At 42.0% G+C, this 25,222-nt stretch overlaps 1 protein-coding gene across 1 annotated transcript; it reads right to left on the minus strand.

Annotated features, from left to right (window-relative positions):
- On the minus strand, positions 1–24,286 carry CXADR (CXADR cell adhesion molecule). Its single transcript, XM_086482398.1, has 8 exons — positions 24,154–24,286; positions 9,923–9,991; positions 4,589–4,755; positions 3,706–3,910; positions 3,202–3,357; positions 1,102–1,224; positions 625–763; positions 1–268 (listed from the first exon to the last, which is right to left on the minus strand). Exons 1-8 carry the CDS (start codon positions 24,284–24,286, stop codon positions 1–3), a joined length of 1,260 nt encoding a protein of 419 aa, XP_086338524.1.
- Positions 24,287–25,222: the final 936 nt, after the last annotated feature.

The raw sequence follows: 25,222 nt of genomic DNA on the forward strand, positions 1-25,222 counted from the left end.
TTATACTATGGACCCATCTTTGCTTTGTGCTGGAATCATCACAGGAACAGCTCCCATTCTACTTAAATTAGGTGCAGCTACCTTTGAAGGTGCAAAGGTTGGGTTTTGACCAGGAGTACGTTCAAAGTCTTCACTTGGGACTTGACTATAAGGAGTTTTGGTATATCCTTCCATATTTGAGGGAGACATGGAACCCAGAGAGGAGCGATTGCTGCCTATGTAGCTGCGGGCTGTTGAACTGCGACTTTTTGGAGGTGGAACATCTTCTCTGAAATAAACAAAAAACCATTTGCAGAACAAAAGTTCAGTCACCATTACTATGTGGGAGCTTACAAAACAAATTTTCAGTTGTTTCTTTCTATTCTGTCACAGTAGCCAAAAGATGCTCACGTATTACTTTAAAAAACCAAATTCAAGTATTCCTTGCCTTTAAAATCTTTACTGAAATTAAACATGACTACCTACACCATATTCAAAACAAAGTTCTCTGACAAGCTGTTAGTATGTTAATAAGCTTTCCAGATTAAGACAGAAATCTCAACTGTTAAGTATCTTACTTGCAGAAATACATTTAAAAGTTAATCTTCGAATAATACTGCTCAGAAACTAGAGACCTGTCATTACCTGATATCGTGATGTACTTCCTTCTCATACTTCTTCTCTCTGTGTTTCTTACAGCAACAGAAGACGAGAAAAGCCAATACAGAAAGACCCAGCAGAGTTCCTATAACAGCTCCAGCAATTATACCAGCTGTATTTATAGCTAGAATAGATAAACGACAACACTGTTTAACTGTCAAATTTGTATAACCAACTTCTTTTCTCTTAACATTAAAACCAGCATGTTTCCACATGTTCCAGGATAATAGTGTATCACTGAATCACAGAGGGTATACATCAATTACATGTGTTTAAAACAATACCAAGAGTTACAGCTTTCTGCATAAAAAACAACATTTTGGGAAGCAAAGACTTGAAGTGGCAACTACCAGTTACAGAAGAAGCGTTGGTTTTTTTAACCTTTTAGGAGTTTAGAGAAAACAAGATTATTCAGTTTTAACACACAAAACACTATGTGACCGTTACAGAGCAAACACTTACGAGGGGTGACATTCAGCTCAACAGAACATTCATCCGTGCCAACTCTGTTTGAGGCAACACAATTGTATGTACCAGAATAGACTTGAGAGGCATTTTTCAAGAGAAGTTCCCCTGTATTTTTATCTAAAAAAAAAAAAAAGTAGAGGTTTACCATTTTCCAAAGTTTAATTCCATATTCAATACTACAGAACTATTAGTCCAGCACACATATGAAATCTTAACTAAAAAATGCCATATTAAAAATATCCAAATAAACCCAAAAATCTATAGTGCTGCAAAACATTATTTGTAAGAGACTTTTACCTTGTTTGAAATTTATTCCACAGCATTTGACTCTAACATTAAGCCTACAGGCTAATTGCTCTGTCAATGGATAGGAACAGATGCTTAAAACGGACAATTCTCTCATCCTAACATTCTAAGATACAAAAGATTAACTGCATCCCAGAAGTACCTCCTTCTCTTCTTTCTGTCTAAACCGATTCTACACACCCAGCTCAGATGCCTGCAGAACCCATGCTCAACATCAGGTGCATCTAACATGAACGCTGCACTCCAATAGGTGACCAATTAAGTCTAGCTATGCCAACAGGGTACAAGACAATCAGTGCAAACAAAGATCATTTCCCCAGCACTTTCAAAGCCATTGACTGTGCAACACAAATACTTAGCTCTTCCTGCCGAACAAGTTAGGCAGTATCCAGATTCTTGAGAACATGCTTAGTGTCCCCAAACCTACATTCACAAGCCTGAACCAAATAGTTTTATCGAATTACATGCCACTTTTGCATACTTCTTCACTCATTGCTGTCCAGCACTGATACTGTCAATTGATTTTTTTGCTACTGAGACAAATTTGGGATGTGGAGAAAGAAGGAGCATAACAACAGAAGCTTAAGGTCTCAAGTGGTACAGAGGAGGACATTGATGATCAACTGTTCACTGTCAAAACAAGAAATAAGATACCAAACAGCACTACCAGGAGACAAGTTCAAAATGAAAAACAGTATGAGGTTCTTCATATGTAGCTGATTTTTAGATCTGTTTTCTAAGATATTACAGATTCTAATAGACTACAGAAGTTTAAAGGAAACTGGAAAAGTTCACATAAGTCATGGGGTTTTCGTTTTAAATCAGTTAAACTGAAGCCACATCTGAATTTCCTGAGGCATAAATTACAGGAGGAGATCCCTATGAGGAAGAATTATACAACTTTTTATTTTCTCTCCCCTAGACATCCCCTTTGGCTACTCTTAGAGACACAATACCATTTTGTCCTGCATGTCCTACACAACTTGAGTTAAAATATGTCTGTTTGTAAGCTGATTCTTAACTGATTCATCTGCAAGGAAACCCATCATCTCAAGGTTTAAGGTTTTCATAACTACAAAGAAGATGAGAAATAACTGGTACCGAGTAGTACCTTCCAAAAAAATATTCCAGAATAACTTTCACAAATCCAAACCTCACAAATTAACCTTCTACAATGAAGTTCTCACAATAAAAATCCAATACCAGCACTATAATAATTTGGAATCCATCAATCAGATTCAGAATATATAATTCTTTCCTGTATGTCAACTTTTGCAAGAAGAGGGTGAGCCTTCTCTTCTCCGTTACTTTTGACAACTTTTCTTCTAAACAGATGAGCCCCATCTTAAGCAAAAAGTTCTGTCACTGTATCAGGTAGTGAAGACCTCAGTTCAATCTAATAAAATTCAAGCTTTTATCTCCACTTCCCTGAAGGCAGCTCTAACCACTAGTCTCGACTCTGTTCTGACTCTTCCCTACCATCCACTTGAGCACAAAAGCAGCCAAAATCAGCAAGAGAATTCACAACACTTGGGCATGGGTGAGCATGATTCTGCAGCCTAACGGTAAGAATCTCAACCTAAAGCTTGAAATATGTCCCCGTATGAATAAAAAAAACCCATCAACTTGTTTCACAGTCAGTTTTATGACCCAGTGAGAGAGCAGAAGTGACACTTGACTACTCTACACTAATATTAAGCATAAGATGCTCAAAAGTCAAGATAAGCCAAAAATACGAATGCAATCTTTCTTAAATATTATAGAGTAATAAATGAAGTTTGACAGTACTCAGCATAGAAGTGGCAGGAAGTTCCTGTGTGCCAGATACTCTCCTCCAGTCGTAAGACAGAAGTGGGGATCCTTCTTGTGATGCACATTTCAAGATAACGTCTTTTCCAATCTCCTGTGATCCTTCAATGGAACATTTAGTTCTTGCTGGCTTCACTAATAAACAAAGTATCCTTGAATTAATGACAGTCACAATCAAAATGCTTGCCAGTTGCACTCTAGTAGGTCAGTCCATTTCGCGAAAGACAAAGCTTGTGCAACAAACAATTTCTATGAAATACGAGCCAGGTGTAGAATTTTTTAAAATGCGTGTTACTCTGAGTATTACTGCCTTCAACCCCCAGAAGAATGATGTCCACCCCTCCCAAAGCCTCAATGATGGACATATCACGATGGATTCAGTGTGACTTTTCCCAACATAAGTTTTCATTTCAGACATCAAAGACAGGATGGAATAAACACCTTAAAAATATCATCGAAAATCCAAGAAAAGTATTATCTTACCAAGTACAGTCAACTGTATTTTTCTGCTTTGAACTCCAGGAGCCTTCTTCACTTTGCACTGGTACGTGCCAGTGTCTGCTGACTTTAAATTCAGGATATCCAACGAACCATCACCAGATCTGGGATCAGGATTAGTAAACTGCATCCGCCCCGTCATAGCAGCATAATAATGATTATAAATCCTGTTTACAGCATACATAATTATCTATTAAAAAAAAAATGAAACACTATTCAGAAATCCACTTGGCACGTAAACATTCAAAATGATTTGGTACCTTCAGATTCTTGACAGTTTCTTTCCGTTTTAAATGACCTCCTAAGTATGACATAGCCAAATATCTCAATCTTCAAAATATCACCACTCACAGTGCTCTAATGTATACTCCAACCAAACATCATCTGGCCAAGTAGCAAAATGTCAACATTGTCTTAACTGAAAGAAAACTGTTTAAAATTGCTCTAATTTTATTCTGTAAAACCAGTCTACTAAAAGGAGTCATCTTATTGATAAGGCTTCCAAAGAGAAGGAATAGTTAATAACTAAGAAAGTTAATATATATTAAAATTAAATCCTCATAAATCAGTTTTCAACAAGGAAAATAATACAGGTACAAAGGCATAGTTTGTTTTCTGGAACTGAAGCGTATATAATTTCAGAGTTCTTCTTTAGAAGACAAGTTTATAGTGAGAAATTTCTTGACATTTCACACTTAATCTGCTGTTCCAAGACTTCCACTACATTTAATATGACTGGTGCTTCAAAGTAATTTAAGATCACAAGATCACAAGACCCCAGCCTGAAAAGGTGGAAGTTAAAAATTCATTAACAAAGTTTATACTCATACAACTGAATTAACACCGTCCAAAAAAAGTCTCTACTTACTATTTGCTCCTTCTTTTGATTATCTGCTGGTATTAATACCCACTCAATATCTAGCGGGCCTTCATCTTCTTCTGAGAGTACAAATGTACACGGCAATGTAACTTTCTCTCCTTGTGCTGTTTCAAACGACTTTTCATCTGAAGTTATACTTAGGCTTCTCGTTAGACCTAGAAAAATATATTTACACTTTAAAAACACTTCACATACAGTTTTCACAGTGTTCTATTATATATTAGCATATATTCAAACCCATCATACACTTTTTTCCTGTATAGAAATCATGCCATTAGTCAGACTTGTCACCACTTAAGAGATCCGTTACTTTAGACAACGCAGTCATATACTGTTCATTTGGTATCATATCCAACAGGCAGTTGCATCTTTCAAACCATACAATTTTTTATTTTTTTTTTACAAGTCAAGCCCCATACAAAGCTAAACCAAAAGTTTTCAGCAGAAGGTTTTTCAAATTCTTAGATAATCACCTTCCACTACTCCCTCACTGTAAAATGAAAGCATGGAAGAGCAATTAGGTCTGCCAGGATGGACAGAATTGTTGTGAAATTCTGGGTTAGCTCAAGTTAAGTTACTCCGACTTGAGGTATAAGGGCTCTTCTATCTACAGGGAACGGACAAATTAAACCTTTCCAAAAATCTCAATGAGTCTTTTAGATTTATTTGCCCTTTCTGCTTGTCTTACTCCTCAAAAAAGGCTGTGTAACCCTTATCTGCATGCCTCTAAGCAAAACATGTTTCTAAACAACAATTCTCCTCAATTCAGCCCTGAAAAAGAATCTACATAGTGACACAGACAGACTTACTCAAAAGGCCTGAAGCAAGATTCCCGCTATTTTACAACAAACATAGGCTTCCCTCATCAAGTGTATAGACCCATGCATTGCCATCAGGAAGTGGAAAGCTCCCTCTGCTTGTCATGGAAACAGGTCTGGCATTTGTACATCCACTGTTTTGTCCACCTTGCTGGGTACCTAGCTCAGATTTTCACAGTGATTTTATGTGTGTAGGTGGCTGCCCATCATAGTTAGACAATTACACAGATGTTACTGCAGCCACAACAGATGCAAGGCCACAAGTGTGGCCCTTGTGAAAACAGATCAATCATTTTGGTGCATCTGTAGGATCATAGCCTCAGATGAAATAAAATTTTAAGTTACTATAAACAGTGCATTTACGCTCTTACTTGCACTTCTATGCTAGCTCAAGTTATTATCTAACCTGCGCTTCTCCACGCAGTAAAGAAGCTGTAGTGCACTGCTTCTGTAGATCAGACTGCAAGAGCTATCCTTCCACCTTAATAAAGTTTTGCTCTGCATCGTCAAGTCTTTGGATTCTCTTCCTAACGTCTATTTAGCTATTTATTAATAGCTATATTTTAACAGCTATTAAAAAAAAATCATCTAGAAAGAGAAAAAACCTGACATAATAAATTCCACACAAAAGTCTGCAAGAAAAGACCTTCACAATCGTTAACTACAAACATACAGTTGCAAATAAGGCAGGATTATTTTGCTTACTACCATTCACTGTATTACTCTGCATTACTTAATTGGGGGGCGGGGGGATGGGGGGAACAACCAAGAAACATCAACTTGACGTACAAAAGAGATTTAGGTGCAATGTTTCTTACCAACCCATGTATATCTTTTCAAAGATAATTCTAACAGGTTTGTATCGCCTCTTTTTTGACCACAGTAAACACACCCAAGAAACTAATTCTCTGCTACTAGGCTGAAGTAATACTATTTCCTAAATGATACTGACCTCCATGAACACCGGTTGACTTGCCACAGATGCTACCTACTTCTAAAGGACCCTTTCAGATTTCAAAGTGTAAAACTAGCCATTCTAAACCTCTTAAAAAGGTCATTTGACTAGTGAAATATATTACAGTGTAATCCTTAAGTTTGGTCAGCTTTGCATAAACAAAGACAATTACTGTTACTGTTTTTAGCCATACTCCCAAAACATAGAAATTAAACTACATTTAGAAGAAAATATTTACATAAGGCAACGTCCAAACACCGTCAGTATCATTACTACTAGCCGCCATCTCTAGAAATGGGTAGATTCAGAGTACATTCATGTTTCCATAAAGCACAGTAGCAAAGAACACAAATTCCTAATCTGTTTTTCAGTGATTTCCACACTCTTCTGTTCCCCTCTCCCCTACTGCCTCATTAGGGAACTGTCATATTGTATTTCCAAGTTCATCTCCAAATTGCATTTCTGCATTTCTATTTTTCTATATTAAAGAAGTGAGATGGGATGTCAAGTACAGCTTAGTGACTGACAACAAAACACATTATGATGCCACTTTTTTAAAAGCCTAAAATCTATAACCTGGGCAATTAAAAGCTTTCATTCAGAAGTTAAGAGTTAATCACTGAAGCAGTACTTCTGCTCTATGACAGCATCTCCAATAACAGTTACTTTGCCATTTGAAGTTTCACAAAGATGACCATAGAACACACATTTACTTTCCCCTCCCACAAAGGGACCTGCTGAGGATTTCACAAGGTATTCAGCAATTCAGGTAACACAATGACAGCTGCCACTTCACAGTGAATAACAGAATTCATACTTTGGAGATGCTACGACACATCTGTACTTCTAAAAAGTATAAAACCTCTGATTTTTAGTTGACACCTGCTGAAACATACAACATGGCTGAAAAACTGGGCAGATGAGTAATCATATGTTGATTTTTGACTAATTTTCTGAACAAACAGGATTTGTACAATCAGTATTTTATTTCCCTCCCTCTTCTGCCATCACTTGTTCACCTCTGAGCTTCAAACAAATACAAAAGCAGAAATAACAGTCCAGTGCAATCACAAGTCCCTGAAGTTATTAATTTGTTCTGACATAGCTAAGAAGCGTCAGATTCTTGAACTATCTCTTGCCTCTTCGTTGCCAGACAACTCCAAGTGAGTACAATTTCAAAGTAAACGTTACACAAACTGTTTCTCGTTCAGACAGCAAAACACTGAGAAAGAGATACTGGGAATAGGGAAGAAAAAAATATGTTAAAAGTTCTAAGTACTACATTTCAGAGACAAAACTCCTAGGAAACTATGCACCAGTAGTCCTGCCTACCATGTGGCAGTTTGCTTAAAGTGCTTTAAAAACCACAAACAGCAAACAGTTCAGTCTCAGCTTCTACTACAGCACTGATTTCTCCGATTCAAAACATACGAAACAACATAGTAACCATAAGCCAAATAAAAGCAGAACCCAACAGCCTGAAGTGACTCGCCAGAAATTTATCCTGTGTAGAAAATTGTTACTAAAATTGAAACTTTTGAAGCGTGAGTAGTATGTTCATGCACATTGACTGCAAATAAACATGCCAACAGAAGATGAAGCACACAAACCTCAGGACAGCTCTCAACAATCATCCCTTGCAGCACACATTAGCTGATATGAGAGGTATCCAAACACTGGTCTGGGGATTTTTCATAAATCTTAATTCCTTTCTTAATGCACACCTCCCAACACCTAATTCTTATTATACTAGTGTTCCACAGTCTCTTTCTTGCACTAAGAACACAAGCATATAAAGCTATTTTCCACTTTCTCTTTTGTTTGGGTTGTTTTTTTTTTTTTGGCTAACATTAGAATGACAGGCAGAAGCAGCAAGCATCTCAATGAAGGCAGGTGTCAAACTAGCTGGGTTTGAACTAAGCATTAGCAAAATAAGGGAGTGGCAGGTAATACTAGTTAAGAGAGTCCCTTCTGCAGAGGAGACACACACATCTGCTGACAGATACGCTGCTGAAGGAGGTTTGGCCAGATTCAGCATGCCAGAGAGACTGCCAAGGGTCCTCTGACCCTTAGACTATTAACTATTAAACTATAATTATTATTATTATTACCACTATTGCCTTCCCCCCCCCCCCCCCCCCCCCGTAACTATTACTATTACCTACTCACACAGGTACCCATGCTATTAACAAAGGAGACCTGGAGCAAATCAAGAGTGACTAGAAAACTCCAGCATCAAAGAAGGACATGGGACTCCAGGTGACATTTGTTCTCCTTGCTCTTTCAAGTGAATGGGAAAAGGCTTGTGGAAACACATCCTGCAAGTTAATAACTCACTGCAGGACTGGCACTGCAGGCAGTGTTTTTAACTTTTATGGCCACAAGTACCCCTGAGAAATGAGGGCTGCTAAGTTAGAGATGGATCCACTTGACAAAGTGGGTTAGGAATATCCTCATCAAATCTGGTGACAAGCACTTTAAATGAGAGGTCTACGAAGCTTGCAGTGAAGGGAGGGAATAGAGATTCAGGCATGTTAAGCACACAAGTCAGGCTGGTGGGAGGAAGAGAGACCTTGGCAAGGATAGAACATGCTGAAAGGGGACCCAGCTCAAGTACCTGTACACAGAACCATGACACTGGAGTAACTGAGACATGTGGGATAGCTCACACAACTGGAGCTTTGTCATGGATGCATACAAGCTTTTTAAGAAAGCCAGGAAGGAAAGAACAGCAGCTGAATTGCCCTCTATCTAAAGGAGCAGGTGGAACACAGAAAGCTGTTCTACAGGACTGACAACAGGCTAATTAAGAGCTTGTGGGTCGGGATTAAAGGAGAGGTCCATGTGGGCAGCATCACAGTCAAAGTTTGTTATAAATCACCTGATTGGGGTAAGAAAGCAGATGAAGTCTATTTCAGCAATTCCAGAAAGTCTCTAAAATCACAGAGACTGGTTATTGTGGGACACTTTAACCACCCTGACATCTACTGGAAGGGTATCGCAGCAAGACACAAACCATTGAGGAGGCTTTTGGAAGATTTCAGGGAAAAACAGATGCTAAATGGGTCAACCCTTTTGATACTTTCTTGGAATTGTTTTCAAAAAAAAAAAAAAAAGGAAGAATTTGCTGGGTATGGGATCAACAGCAACCTTGACTATAGCAACCATGAAATAGTACTTTAAAATCCTGAGAGGTGTGAGAAAGGCACGTCTACTACAGACCTTGCAGTTCAGAAGGGCAGACTGACTTATTCAGTAGTTAGAACTCTGTGGGACCCAGTTCTGAAAAGCAAAAGAGCTCAAGAAAGCTGGCGGGTATTTAAGGACAACTACTTCTAACCACACAAAAAGTACATCCCAACGCTCAGGAAAATAAGCAGATCAATCAGCAGCTCAGCCTAAGGAGGAGGAAGCAAGAATGTCTACACCAAGGGAGGAATACAGAAATATTGCCCTGGCATGTAGTGTCCCTGCTAGGGAAGTCAAAACACAACCAAAGCTGAAAGAAGCAAGGGACTTCAGTGCAATATGAGAAGCTTCTACTAGTACCTGAGCAGTAAAGAATCAAAAAGGGAAAGAGGACAGGTGATGTAGGGACATATGATACAGACCAAAGTACTCAGTGTTGACTCTCCTTGGAGCAGAAGGTTGGATGACTGAGGTCATATCCAGCACAAACAATTAGGTAACTGCATTAAAGATCTATATGAAGCTGATGCACATAGTGACAAGACAAAACTTTCTCCCAGCTTTCCCAAGCCTCACCTCCTTCAGTTTCCACTCAAATCAGGAAGAGTCATTTTTTTTCACTCCCCTAGTATGCTTCTCAAAACATGAGTGGATCAACTGTGGCATCTAACTGCTAGCATGTGACAGGCAGACATTTTATCAAGCTGAGTGAAAATCTGTATTTGTTTTGGTTCACAGCGTTTCATGGATAAAATTTCAGACCTTTTTCAGACTTCTTTTAACATATCAGAAAGATGAAGGTGTGTCAGTTATCCCGCTTATTCAAATATGCTTAGCATCAAAATATCTTTTTTAATTTGCAGCAATCACTGCAAAGCTAGACTCAGAAGCATGCAACAGATTCTCAAAAAACAACTGAATAAAATCAACATAGAAGCACAATTGGTCCAAATGCATATATATAGTTCTCCAAATATTTTGCAAGGAGAGCACATGCCATCTTCAGTTGAGGCAATCAGAACAATGAACCTTTGCGACTGGCTGAGAAGATACAAGTATCATTCCTTGATGCAGAATAGTGAGTATTATGCCTTATAAAAGTTTGTATCAGAAGGAGGTAAGAGGTCAACAGAGATTCTGGATTCTGAGGATTCAGATTTAAGTTTCTTAATGCAGAACAAAATTCTCTTTGGGAAATTGACCCTAAAGAGCATTGCAAACTACATCTGCATGACTGAACAAGTTTTTTGCACAATTTCTGAAGGGGTGCAAACCAGTATATCATCTTCAGAGAAACTGTATTTCCTTCTGACTGTCTGGACATACTTTCAAATACCACTTAAGTGGAACACAGCTTAGAAAACTACATTATTAATGTTTTGCAAATAATCTAGGGAAAATAAAACATTTGATAGAATTTGATGGAAACTGTTTTCTAGTATAAAAGTATCTTCAACAGAAAGCAGACAAAATATTAATATGGACCAAAGCTGTCTCCATTCCAACATAGATACAAGCAAAGCTGTGATATATAACAAAAAATAACAGCAAATTTTCATTAGATGAATTTCTTACGCATTTAGTATTTTCTTATTTAAATGAAGTAAGTTACAAGTTCAGGATACACTGAAATTCTGGACTGATGGCTTACACAAACTTAAGTGTAAACTTAAACTTGGCATAAATGTTTCTGGCATCAGACAGCACTACGTTACAGAAGTGTTGTGTAACCCAACAGACACAGTCCGTCCCTGAATGGGTAACAGAGGAGGAACATTATCAGCTGGAACAGCAGTAAGCATGGTGGCTGACAGACACCAAGGGCCAGGAGGAGGGGAGATGCCCAAAATGGCAGCCTCTGGAGCACAACTGCTAGGAAGCACAGGCTGCTTCTACATGGGGTAAGAGTTGAGTTCAGAGATGTTGCTGTACTTAAAGCCATATGCGATCCATCTGCAATCTGCACTTGCACGGTACTTCAACCTTACTAGTAGGCTCTCCAAAAGCCATCTTGTTTGCTAATACCTGCTTGTGAACAACAAATGGCTGTAAATACATAAATGCTTTTCTTCACAGAATGAGGCCTTGAGAACTAAATAACAATGACAACCAGAAATGCATGTTAGTGCTTTGAGAGATACGAGCTATAAAATTCACTTAAAAGACACTTCAGCTTAGATTTTTCTTTGAAATACTTATTATGATGTACTTGTGATCAAATCTTTTCACTCAACAGACTTCAGTCTCAAGAACCACCTCCCCACCATCCCCATTTTAATTCTGAATATGCCTCTCATCCACAGTTAATCTACTTTTTTCAGCTAGCTCTAATGATATTATGAAACAAAGTTCCCCAACTCTCCCACTTCTCACCTCCGCTCAGAAGTTCTATGTCTTATTTCAAACAGCATTTCTGAAATGAGGCCCTGTAGAACCGAGGGAGCCAAATTTAACACCCTTGGCAAGTAAGGACTACACACCAAGGTAGGTACACACTGAGAAGTGCCTGGCTGAGGAGACTTCCCAGTGTTTACTGGCACAATCTAAGACAAACATAAGTCTCCTTCATGGCTGAAATCCCCACAAGAAGCCACCATCTCACAGCCTTCTCCTTTTTATCTCACTACACAAAACTTCAGTATCCTCAAGTGATGCCAAAACAAGCCTCTGCAAGGCAGGGTGCTGATAATGAACTAACTGGATTAAAAGTTGCCTTTGCAAAACAAAGGGAAAACAATATTTGACGTTACTCGTTTTAGTGATTTTTACAGCACCAAGGAGGTGAGTCACATCAGCATAGACAAGCTGCAGAGTTCCTTTATGCTGTTTTGAGACAGTTTATCGTAACTGACTGCACTACAAACTGAACCCCAGCTTTACCAGTGGGACCCCCAAAGACCAAAGTGCCTAGCTTCAGATTTGGGTTCTCACAGTTTCCAGCATCTTAACTCCAACAGCAAGAGCAAGGCCCCATTACAGTCACAGCTTTCAGGAACTTGCGCCCAAAATGCTATGAAGCTTTGGTGCACCTAACTTTCCACGTGCCATAAACCCTACAACTTCTGGCAAACACCACTACACTGCAAAAGATCCCCAAAACATTGTGTACCTTATCCTGACAAGGTCTAACACAGATTAAGGCAGCGTTAACCCCACTTCAGTTTCCGTAGAAGTTATATCAGGCTTCAGAAATTCAAGCTGAGCAACTTGTGGGGGACAGAGTGAAGGGAAAAAGACAGTTCCAGTTTTTCAACCAGGTCTAGTCATACGAATTTTCTCAACTTGACTATTTTTCCATGGGACACACAACATGGAACACCACAAAGAAAGGTCGCTGAAGTGTCTTCTTTATCTTTGTGAACATTAAAGTAACACTGGCAATAAAGAAGAACAGCAGAAGGATAAAATAACTAGTTGCCTTCCCTTCAGAAAGCAAATTCAACAGATTTGGGGACTTCAGATATGAGAATGAAACCCTAAAATTCTCTTTTACAGCCAAAGTACACAGATATTCTCATCAAATGTTTCAGGACAGAATCCAAAACACATATTAGCTCAATACATGTCCCATTAATTTAGTCAGGCACCTAGGTATTGAAGAATACTTAACCTTCACAGCAACCTCACCTGAGGCAAGAATAATCAAGAGACAGGGGAAAGGAACAAACAAGCAACAGGCAATGAACTACCAAAAGCTGGATAACCATGCATCAGTGAATGAAACAAGAAAAGAAAAAATGGCACATTACCGGACCTGAACCTATAATGGATATGTATCCAAAGAGCAGGTTTGGTTTCAGTATGTAATAATTGTAGAATTCTGCAGATAATTCAGACTTTTAGGGTAATCCATTGCTGATAAAGACAAATTACAAAGCTTTTTCTAACAAAGCAAGTACTGTCCTGTCAGTATCAAGAGTGTTAAACAGTGATGTCTAATATGCTCCACAGACCACATTTTTCCCATGCTTGGCACTCCGCGGTTATCATACAATGCTACAGTACAAGTTTGATAGAAAAACACAGTTCACAGTAAGTAGTAAAAAACCCACAACCAACCCACACCATCTTAGCAAAAGCATCAAGCACTTCTAAATTTCCAAAGCTATTGACACTACATATCCCTCTACTTACACCTTAAAAAGGCCCAATCCAAAAAGGTTAGAGAGAAGACTAAAAACTTGCCTCTCTATACTAAGCTAAGTTCCTAAGCAGAACACTGAGTAATCCTCAAAGACAGAGGTCTAATATTCAGATAAAAGATGTTCACACCTGCATTTCATACCTCCCAGGACAGCACTCTCTAAGACTAATCAGTCACAAATCTTAGTGAAGCCCTTCTACTGTGCAGAAAAGATACAGCTTATGGAGCCAGAGAAAGCAAAGACAACCCAGGAATAAACACACTCACCTAGAAAGAGATTTGGCTCCCAGTTCTTGCTCCAAACACTGTGTCTCCTCCTTCATAGTCCATTTAGTCCCAGACTAAATACAAAAATAGTTCAGGAAACTAAATCTACAAAGTAATTTTGGGAGAAAAGAGCTTGAGTTTTATATGGCCACTTAGTAGAGACAAGATTTTAAATCCCTCTCACATTTCATGTGAGATGAAGCTGAGTGACCAAACTCCCAGAGCTCTGGTCTGGTTAAGTTTTCAGGACGCTTTTTCTACCTGTGGTGCAGTCAAAAGACTTACATCCATGGAGGAAGGTTCTGATATAAGCTACAAAGATAAGGCTGATGAAACAGCAGGAGCACTTGAAACAAAATACGGAAAAAAGCCTGCATGTCAGAATAAGCCTGGCAAAGTTCTACCACCTGGATAGTTGATTCTGCTGCTGCTGGGTCTCAAAACAGCATGTTTGTATTCCAAACTTCACTTCCTCCGAGCAACCAGGGGGAAGCACCACTTTTCTGAGCCACATTTACTGGGTAAAGTCTCCCAGTTATATAAATAATACATCCCTTAAAACAACGAGCAGGACATTACTTCTTCAGATCATGGATTTACTTTCTTCCTGTCTATTTATGACTTTCCTTTTTCCATCTGCTTACACAAATAGAGAGGACTCCATTAGTAAGTCTTATATTCTTTTCTACCGCCTGATCCCCAGACTCACAGAAGAAACATGGTTTTCAGCAACCACTGAAATCTGACCAGTTCCAAAAACTGAAGTTTTGCCACTCTAAGTTCACAATTTCTGCAGAAGATCTCAAAAATACCTATTCCCCTGCAGAATACCACAAACACCACCTTAAGGTGATCTGCTTTGAACAAAATAAACCTGATGCAATCCTGCATTGGTCTAGCCTTAAAAAATCTGACAAAATACATTGATTCAACAAGAACCATTAAGTTACTGAGTATCTACCAGAATTCACCTGAATCCACAAATCCTTTGTCAAACCACACAAGGAGAAAAAAAACACAAAACACAACACAACACTAAACCACAGGAAACAGGCTAAGCATACTTCTTCAAAGACAGAAAAAAAAAATTCTCTTTCAGTCTGGATGTCTTCAGACAGCACTAAATGAGTAACTAGCTCTAACTCATGTAGTGTTGCATACTCATGTGCCAGTTTAAAACGTGCTGCACAATTAAGTTAGAAGTTACTCATCCTCCCAATCTAATAAAAAAATTCTTAACTTTAAGACTCATATAAACAGAACAACTAATAACCCCAACACTGAAAATACATAGCGTAAACTTAATTTGATTCCCAATGGCAGTTCACTGAGATCAGCAGGAACAGTTACACAACTAAGAAAGCCTGAAAATCACGGGCTAAAGCTTTACTGATCTTTTACTCCCACCCACACACACGCCCGTGCCAACTTTTGCTTCTACCCCAACATCCCCTTTGCCTTCAGATTCTACCCAACATCCCTTTCATTTTACAACTGTCCTTGTGCTCCTTACTTGTTCAGCACATTCTTGAAGCTTTTTTGTTGCTAAACCCCAAGTCACCAGCCGAGTATCCTAGCAACTGCAGCACTTGATGACCTTACTTGAGAGGGACGTGCTTATCAAGTTGAGAGCAGGAGCATTCGTCTCTCATTACTGAAGGAAAGGATACACTTTTGGGGGAGGGCAACAAAGGGGGAGGGGATATTGTAACAAAAATTGGGATTAATCTTCATTTTAAGCACAGAAGTACTGTTTAGCCCAACATCTACAGAAGACCACTATTTCTGAGTAGTGATGCTTGGTCACATTTAAATGATCCAGCATTACCTAATTCAACCTGCAGTACTAAGGGAACGACAGCTAGAGTACTTTGGATTTGCTGAGGTCCTGCCCTCTCATCGTTGGGTTTGATCCCGTCACCTCCCTTTACAGCAGTGTAACACTTTACGCAAAAAAAGGCAGAAACCCAGAATGAAGAGTTGACTCTGCTCAAAACTGACACCGCACAGGAAGTTTTGCTTTTTCTCTCCAGGTAGTGTTCTCCAAACGCGGGTCCCCCAAACACAAGGTACATGGCAGTAGCACAAAGCCAGAGACAGAAAAGCTGTGAGGCTGCCCTAGTGTTGTGAAGGGCTTGCTTACGCCGCCAGGGAGCCCCAGCCACAGAGAGCAATGCCACATTACACCCCCACCAGCCACACTGCTGCCAGCTCTCAGAGCGAGCAGCACTGCAAAGCCACAGAGGCGTTCGAAATGGTGAACTCACCCAACCGAAAAACAACATACAAAAGAAAACTTTATTTTTGGAGTATCAGCTGAATGGATGCAGACAGCAGCTGCACGACGCTGCTCTGACACGAGGGAGGGAAGAAGGAACCCAACACCATTGCTGGAAGTAGCAACAACCTCGACGGACACATGAAGTTACGCCAGATGCAACTGTACCACATCTGTAATGCAGCTAGGTGTAATGTGAAACCGTACCTTCAGACTGCACTTAAGAGCCATTAAGGAACCATTTAGAAATAGCATTAAGAATTGTAAAATGAAACGAGGGCAAACCATCACAACGACTTTTTTCAGCCAAAGCAAAAAAAATTAAAAAAAAAAAATTCAGAACCCAAATCCTGACAGGATTTATTCACACAAAAGCCTGCCTCTCCTCTACCAAGTCTACATCAACTGCATGGTTTGGTTTTGCTTTTAGCCCTGCAAGTCATTTATTTTCCCATTACAAACTTATACTGAAGTCAGTCACTAAGCAATCAAGCCACATGATTCGATATTTTCTTCCTGCCGATTTGATGGCATTTAAAAAGAAACTGGATGAGGCAGCTCTTTTGCAGTGTGAATGCGTGAGGCACATCTGTCAGTCAATGCATCAGGGAGTTAAGTACAATCAAACACTTAACTGAGCAGCCATATTATTTTCACTTGAGTAAAGAGGTTTTGGCTCTTCCGAGCTACTGAACAAGCAATGCTTCCTCCTAGCACATCCAAGTTTTGCATTCAGACTGAAAATTATTTCATTCAGTAGTACAGGGTTGGGGCTTTTTGGGTTTTGGTTTGTTCTGTTGTTGCTGTTTTTTCAAATAAAGAGGTGAAGCATCACAATGACAGAAAGAAGTAGCTGTCTGCCTGCTTTTGCTTCTCTCCCTAACTGCTGTCGTCCACCCCCCCCCCCCCCCCATCTTAAGAAACAGCCAGAAAGGAATAAGCTCAAAGAATCAGAATAGCCATAAAGCTAACTAGTCATTTAAAAATGTAGGGAGGCCGTGAAACACACACACACACACATATTATTTTTACATGCCTTAAAACAACTGAGACAAAACATTCCTTGTAACTTACACTGTTAATACATCTAAAAGGAAGAACTGAAAATGCAGGATCAGTGAATATACAAAATTTCAATTCCCTATACAAACTTACTCTTCACAAGTTAAAACAGTTGTGAATTTATAAATGCTCATCCTCTCTTCTACACACCAAATATTTCTTGTTGATTAATCACCTTTCAACATACTAAGCATAGGTTTTAGCTACAGGGCATGAAAAACATATCTAGTAAAAAAAAAAAAAAAAAGGCAGCAGCAAGTGGAACTGCAAAACTTGTGACCATCGAGTACCTCAGATGCTTAACAGAAGCTAAAGGACATTACAGCACTGGTAAACAGCTCCAGCCTACAGCCAATAAAGGTCCAAATCTTGCCTCTCTTTCACATCGCAAGTGTCGAGTATACAACCCCATACATAGATGACATTAAAAAAAAAAAAACAAACAAAAAAAACAATAGAAATATACTCCACCCACGTGGGTTTGAAGTTCCAGCTGACTTTTGTTACAACTCAAATTTGATCAGGAAAAGGATCAGGTAGAAAACGGACCTTACAAAAATTTAGTATTTGCCTGACTTTGAAACTCCCTGAACTGGCTCGCTACGGAGCCAGATGAATGCCAAGGTACAACATGAAATGGGATGCAAAAATAATTTTCAAGGTAACATCTAGCCATTGAACCGATTGCCTGATTTAGCAATGTAGTCAGACGCCCCAACTAAGCTCCCTTCAGCCCAAGGTTATACAGACATTTCTCTCCTACGGGAGAATACTGATTAACCAGAAGGGGTTTTCCTCCTAATGCTCTTCTGCCATCCTTCCTGTCACTCACTCCTGCCCTGTACCAGGGCAAGTCGCTGGCAAAACTCTTTTGTTTCAAATCATGCAATCTAAGCGGTTAAAAAAATTAATAAAGTTTTAAGCAGCTTCAACTCAGACCCATTCACCACGCACTCACACAATCGAGGCAGTTGTGCAGTAAAGGAAATGACCAGCAAGGATGCAGGGACTGCTTAAGTTTCAAGCTGCTACTGAAACAGGTTTCCATAGAACTATAGCCTCACTGCCACTTACTCCCATGGCAACAGGCTGAAGTGGCTCTTCTTAAAACCATCCCCTGAAAGATGCAAACTAGTAAAAAGAGGAATTCCCTAAAAAGAAAGAGAGAAAAGAAAAAAAAAAAAAAAAAAAAAAAGGAAGAGCAACTAAATTGATGTAATGGAGGGGAAGGGGCATTCTTACAAGCTGGTGAAATTTCTCATTATTTATATTTCACACAGCATCTGAAAACCCCATTAAATGAACCAGAAGTTGCAACAAGAGCAAAAAGAGGATCCCTGATGCTAAAAGCCTATGAATGCACTGTAAGAGTCTGAATACAGCATTGTCTCAACCTTGTTATCAGGGACATGGACAGTAAGGTACCCCGGAAGTCAGGCTAACATCTCGGCATGAGTCTGCAGCAGCCTGCCTCAGATGCAGTTGCTGATCCCAAGAATGGAACACTAGGCTTGTAAGGTCATTATGCCCTGGACAGAGCAAGGACAAGAGCTGAGCAACTCGTTCATCTGGTAGAAAACAGCAAAAGGATAAGGGTGCTGGTATCTGCTTCTCCCTTCTAGAAACCTCTTGAGGGGAGATAGCAGCCAAAAGAGGGAGCCTTGCGGAGGCAAGACGGCTCTGTTTTGGCTAAAGAGTGCCATGCCATTCTTTAGTGCCAGGCACGAGCTTGAGAACTGTTATCAAGAAAGATCGATCAGCATCAATGGAGCCAAGAAGAGGCAGAGATACAGAGGAGGAGCAAGGTGTGCTACTTGGCATAAAAGATGGCTCCTCAGCAACCAACTTTGGAAGCCTTCCCCACCAAGGATCATGACAATTGTTAGGACCAGCGGGACGCTGCCTGGACCTGGGACCATAGGGACACCTTGGACCCATGGTGGTAGCTATCAATCTCTGTCCTCTTTTCACTTTACTTTTCCCTTTCACCCTCTTTACCTATCACACGCCGCTTTATGGGCAAACAATAAAGTTTCACTGTTTGATTGAAGCAAACTCCTTTGGCGTGGTCGCCTTAATTTTGTGCTTCAAGATCACAACAAACGAACCATCACGAGTCCACTGTGACATGCATGCAAGCAACAAATGATTAAATTAGTTAGGAAGTATGAAGAAACAATACCGGCCCCAAAACACGTTCCCTAGTCTGCACAAATCTCTGTGGGCGCTGTGGCAAATGAGTTTTAAAATGCTCTGATAGTGAGGCAGATTCGAAGATATTTACAAGGAACTTCTCAAAGCATGAATGGAATCAGCAGCAAACCATACAAGTGCTCATATGAAAATGGATTTTTTGTAAAGCAGCAATAGAAGCGAAACCAGGCATGTAGCAGTGGTGGTTTCATCTCTGTATTAAGTGGACTTGGCTCTGGAAGAGGCTGTGACAAGCACCGGACAACCGTGAAGACTGACAGGCAGCTGAAGTCTGACACAGCACAGAGGAAGTCAGCACAGGGGTGGGGGGCAGTCAGAGGAGACCAAAGCTATAGCTATAATAATCTCTGCAACAGCATTCTGAATGCATAAGATATCTTCTGATAAACACAGATTAGATAAAGCAAAATTACTAATTCAAATCTCACTGTCGATGTCACAGCAGTAACTAGTTGATTAAGTCATCTCTGTTGAAAGTTTGGCCATGCTTCTTGTAACACTAAGATCTGTGAAACCTAGGAAAGGAGTCCTGAACTCCAGATAAGTATCTGTTGAGATGAAAAGTTAAGACAAACTTGAACCCTGCAACTTGTTACAATTACTCTGCAATAGATGAAGCATTACCAGGTCTGACATAATTGACTATAATGTGACTGGGATAGGAATGATCATTTAACTCCTGTAGTAGTCAAATTTCTCCTAATTTAAGGAGAAATCTTCTGTAAGATCCTGTTGCATACATAAAAACATGAACAAGCTTAAGGCTGACAAAGTGTATGAGCCACCAAACGCTAACTTACCGTGTCTGTATTAGGCTCTGTGCCTGCACGCATGTTACTAGAAATACTTTCACAAATTTAATGATAGGGCAATAACCACAGACTTTTCTCAGAGCTCACCTGAACTTCATTAATAGAATGTTAAGCTTTTAAATAAAAATAAAGCATCACACATTGCAGAATTTCAATATAGTACAAAATTACCTCCTACTACTATTCTAAGGAAAAAAAAAAATCACCACACACCACCACAACAGCAGCAATAAGAGACACCACTACAGACCAAAGAAATTCCTGCCTAGTTGTTTACCTTAAAACTGTACACAAAACCTTATCCTCAAGTTGAGCATTTATGTGCACAGCATTATTATTTTGTATAACATATCTTCTGAAGGCTAAATGGACTACCATACATGTAATCACTTTTTTATACCTATACAAAGACAGATACTAATCTGACTATGTTAACATTTCATAGTTACTGTGAACTATAGTTACACATAGAACTTGTGTTCTGCCACTGCACGTTTTTCAAAGTTTAACAGCTGTAAGTCACTGTCTTATTTGCTAAACCGGGATCACAAGTTAGGCACCTGTATTTATTCTCAGTCTTCTAAAACCCTACACAAACTTGAATTTGCTCCAAATGGAATGAGACCATTTCCCCAACAGTGTATAGCCAGGAAAAGGTTACCAGTATGTACATAGACCTCTGAAGTCACGGCACAGGCAAACATGTGCTCAGTGCCACTGACAACGAGAAACAATAGACTTTCTTTATATTGGCTCTCGAGATGGTCACGCATTCTGGAAAGCTTAGAATTAATCAATAAAACATACACCAGTTTACACATCGATGAGACCTTACAAACTGATCTGACAGCACTTAACACCACAACTGAGCTTTCCTCTTCAAATCAGAACTTGTATCACCCTTTGGAAAACAGTTTAGTATCAGTTAAGGAAGCAAAATATTTCAAGATCTGAAGAGGTACGTCATTTCTATTACCCTAGTCCAGGATTCGCTGATGACAGCTATACGAAGTTCATTTAACTAAGCAGAACTTGCACATTTTAGGAAACCCCAACTACGTAAAATGACCGATCATAAGCAACTACAGTACACACCAATAGACCCTTCAAATGGCCATCAAGTTCTCACTCACCACAGACCTGGAATGCATTTTTTGATAGCGAAGAATTAGTATAATTAGAAGAGTTGTTATGAGTGCAGAAATAGCCATCCAAATTTGCACCAGAAGTCTGCAAGACAACGGAAGTCTGAATTTCACTACACCAACCCATTTTGCGGTCATCTTCCAAAAGCACCAATGCAAGGAGAAACTGCCACAAGTTACTTATCAGTTCCATAGCCATGTAATACCAAGGCAGTCACTAGGATTATTTCACTACAAAGACAGAGTAGAAATTAGTTGATCTCCCCTAGTATCCCAAAATGCTCAAGAACAAACTCTTTCCTGCCTGCAAGGGAAAGCAAAGTTTCCAATTCGGTTATTTATGACTGCAAAATTGACCTTAACAGAGGGATTAAACCCCTGAGCAGGGTTCAGGAACAGCTTAAATCCAAACACTTTCCTATTTCAACACATAATTGTATAGCCCCACTGTCTGCTGAAGGTGTATTTTGTACAGGCAAGATAACCCTCCTCATATAAAATCAGTTATTTTCAATCCTCTACTTTTAGTGAAATAAGGAAAATGAGACTTACAGGAGAAGAAAAAGCTGTGAAAAAAGCACATAGTGCAAGCCTTAAAGTAACATGACAAATTATTCCAGTGCCACAAACCCAAGTAAAGACTTCAGCACCTAGACAATCCTCCATTGCCAACAGCTTTCACTCAATGGTATAAAAATCAGCTTCCTCTAAGTTTGGTCCAGAAGGAGAACAGCAACTTACTGACATCCGTTCCCTCTGTAAAGGAAAGAATGTCTATCTGTAACACCACCCCTGAAATATTAACTCAAACTGATGGGGAAACAACACAAGCAAGATCACAGGATGTATCAACTCCTATAATATACAAATTATTAAATTATTTCCTTCAGAGGACTGTGAAATGTATGTGTCTTTCAGGGTACAGCCACTCAAACAAGCATGCAAAAGATATTTCTAATCAAAACACGAATATAAGAACTTTTTTTACGCAGTCATCTCATTTCACAGCGAAGTCTAAAGACACTTGTATACTTCAGTAGAGCTACAGTGTAAAATTTTGTTCTGGTTTTACATTTCCTCATATATTAATTATTCCTAGCTTTATAAGATAATAGCCTTTGACACCCTAGTAGTGATCCAGCTCATTTACAGTACATTATCATTCTACTCACAACAAGCTTTTTTTACAGCTTTAGTAACATGAAATGTTTCAATGCAAGACTGAATCACTAACCTGGTCAACTTAAATATTAGTAACTCACAGTTCTTACACAGCACCTGTCTTATTTCTAACTCTGCTTCTCTAAGCAGAGTTAATGCAGAACTACCAATATCCATTCACACAGGAGATCAAAGTTCATCATTCCATTAGAATTTTGATCCTGTGAGTAATTTCCCAAAACTGCAGTGACATCAACAAGGGCATTAACATTTCAACAGGAAACAAAAACTGCCCTCGTGTCACCACTGATACAAAACCTGAACATCCGCAGGTGTTTTGTCATCTTGTGTAGTTTCACACAAGTTTGGGTCAACTTTAGTGGAGATTTACTTTTTTTAAAGACACGTTCAGGAAATACTAACATTGCACTCCATCTGAGTTCATTACAGGAACCTGGTAACACCTAATGTTTGAGATGAAAAACATTTGCCTACTTTTTAGTAGCCCTGGCACGTTTGGTTTGGATTTGTTTTTTGTGAGTGGTGGGGGTTTGGGTTTTGTTTTGTTTGAGAATACCTACTCCTTTGTTTTCCCTCAGGAAGAAAAACAAACGAGATTAGATCCATCTGATTCGACTCTTTTCCCCCCACCCTCAAATTCATGTTTTCTCCGCAGAGTTCCATCATGGCCAGCGAGCCTGGGACACCTGGGCTGCGGGGGCTCTCTGGAAGCCACCCGGCCCCTTCCACCCCCGCAGAACGGGGCCAGCCGTGACGTTACATCCAGATACTAAGGTGCCATTACACACGCAGGGTTGGGTTTGGGCTTTTAAGCCTTTTTTTTTTTTTCAATCTCTCTTTTCACTTCGGTTTTCACGCCTGGCGCTCACCCGGCCGCACGCCCGCAGCGGGACCCGCCCCAGCCGCCGTCCCGCCGCTCCTCCCGGCCGCGCACGCCGCTCGCCCCGCCGGCCCGGGGAGCGGGGCGCACCCAGTGGCGAGGCGCCGACAGCTCGTCCCGCGCAGCCCCCGCCGCCGCCGCCCGAGGACAACGGCACGCCACGGGGGACACGCTGAGCCCGCGGCGGGGCGACTCGCCCCCAGCCGCGCCGAGGGCAGCCCGGGAGGGAGGCGGGCGGGGCGCGGGGGAGGAGGAGGAGGAGGAGGAAGAAAGAGACAAACCGCGGCGGCGGCGCTGGCCGCCCCGCCGGCGAACAAAGCCCAGGTCGGCCCCGCAACCCGCCCGGGCACCGCGCCCCAGGCGCCGCTACCCGGCCGCAGGCGAGCAGGGGCCTGGCGACGACGCCCCCCCGAAAGAGGGGCTGGCGGAGACGGAGCCCCCCCGCCCAGCCGCCTCCCCCCTCCCAGCCGCCTCCCCCCTCCTCAGACACACACACACACGGAGGGGCGGACGCACGGGCGGAGGTGCTGCGAGGCGCGGCAGGCGCCCCCCGCTCACCGGGGAAGAAGCCGGGCGGGCAGCAGCCCCCGCCGCCCTTTCTCCCAACCCGACACAGCCGCCGCCGTCGCCGCCACCCCGCGCCCTCCCTCCGGTCCCCTCCCCTCCACCTGCGCCCAGCGCCCACCTGCGGAGCAGAGCAGCACGAGGGACACCACCACCACCGGCGGCGGCGGCTCCATGGCGCGGCGCGATCGGCGGGCAGTCGGCACCGGCGGCTCCGTCCCCGCGGCTCCCGGCGGGCACCTCCCCCGCCTCCACGCGCACCGCCCAGCAGGTGAATCAGTCCCGTCCCCGTCACTTCCGGCCAGCACCCGCCCCAGTCCCCGTCCCCGTTCCCGTCCGCCCCCCGCGCCCCCCAACGGCCGCTCGGCGGCGCCCGCCCCCGGCAGCGGCACCTGCCGCCGCCCCCTCCCCGCCGGCCGCCGGTGCGGAGCCCCTCGGGGCCGCCGGCCGCCCCGGCGCGGCAACACGTGCCCGCACACCTCGGCGAGGGGCAGGCCCGCCCTCCGCCGGGCTGGACGGGGCTCTCTGCGCCTCCCCGCCGCCGGCGGCGCCGCCTGCAGGCAGGGCTCACCGGCCCGCCCGGCGGTAGGAACGGTGCGGCGCGTTGGGCCGAGGCGGCCAAAACCCGGTGTGAGGGGGCGAGAGGTGTCCGCGATAGCCGTCGCGGGGCGGGCGGGCTGCGGTGGCGGCCAGCGCCGCGAACAGGGCACGGCTCCCGCCGGCGGTGCTGGGCCCGGCTGTCGGGTGCGAGCACCGAAAAGGCGGGTCTCGGCCAGTCCCCATAGCAACGCCGCTAGCGGGAAGGTCTTGTGCTGCCCGGCCGCAGCGCATACGGCTCGTGGCTGAAGGCTCTGGAACTGCAGCAGGCGGGCAAAGGAGCCCGAAGGAAGACACGGCCGCTGGCGAAAGGGGCCCGATCGGACTGACTTCTGTGGCGTGACGGGGGCGCGTGGCGCCCAAAATGGCAGCCCCAGGCGATTCCAGGAAAGCACGGTTTGTGCTCCACGTACAGCGAAGCCAGCAGTTACATTGATCAGAAGATAAAGCAGGCGGGACGAGGTTTATTTTCCGTAACCGAGTGCACTCTGTGAATTTATGCTGTGCGTGTATTC

This window comes from Leptosomus discolor, chromosome 1 (assembly GCF_034619465.1).
Source record: "Leptosomus discolor isolate bLepDis1 chromosome 1, bLepDis1.hap2, whole genome shotgun sequence".
Classification (NCBI taxonomy): Eukaryota; Metazoa; Chordata; class Aves; order Leptosomiformes; family Leptosomidae; genus Leptosomus; species Leptosomus discolor.

Bases quoted from the DNA above. Each gene is read 5' to 3' on its own strand.
- CXADR (XM_086482398.1), bottom strand. From the start codon at position 24,286: ATGGAGCCGCCGCCGCCGGTGGTGGTGGTGTCCCTCGTGCTGCTCTGC. The intron at 3,911-4,588 runs GTAAGTAGAGAC...TTTTTTTAATAG, and splicing joins ATCAAAAGAAGGAGCAAATA to ATAATTATGTATGCTGTAAA. The intron at 3,358-3,705 runs GTAAGATAATAC...TTTGTTTATTAG, and splicing joins AATACAGTTGACTGTACTTG to TGAAGCCAGCAAGAACTAAA.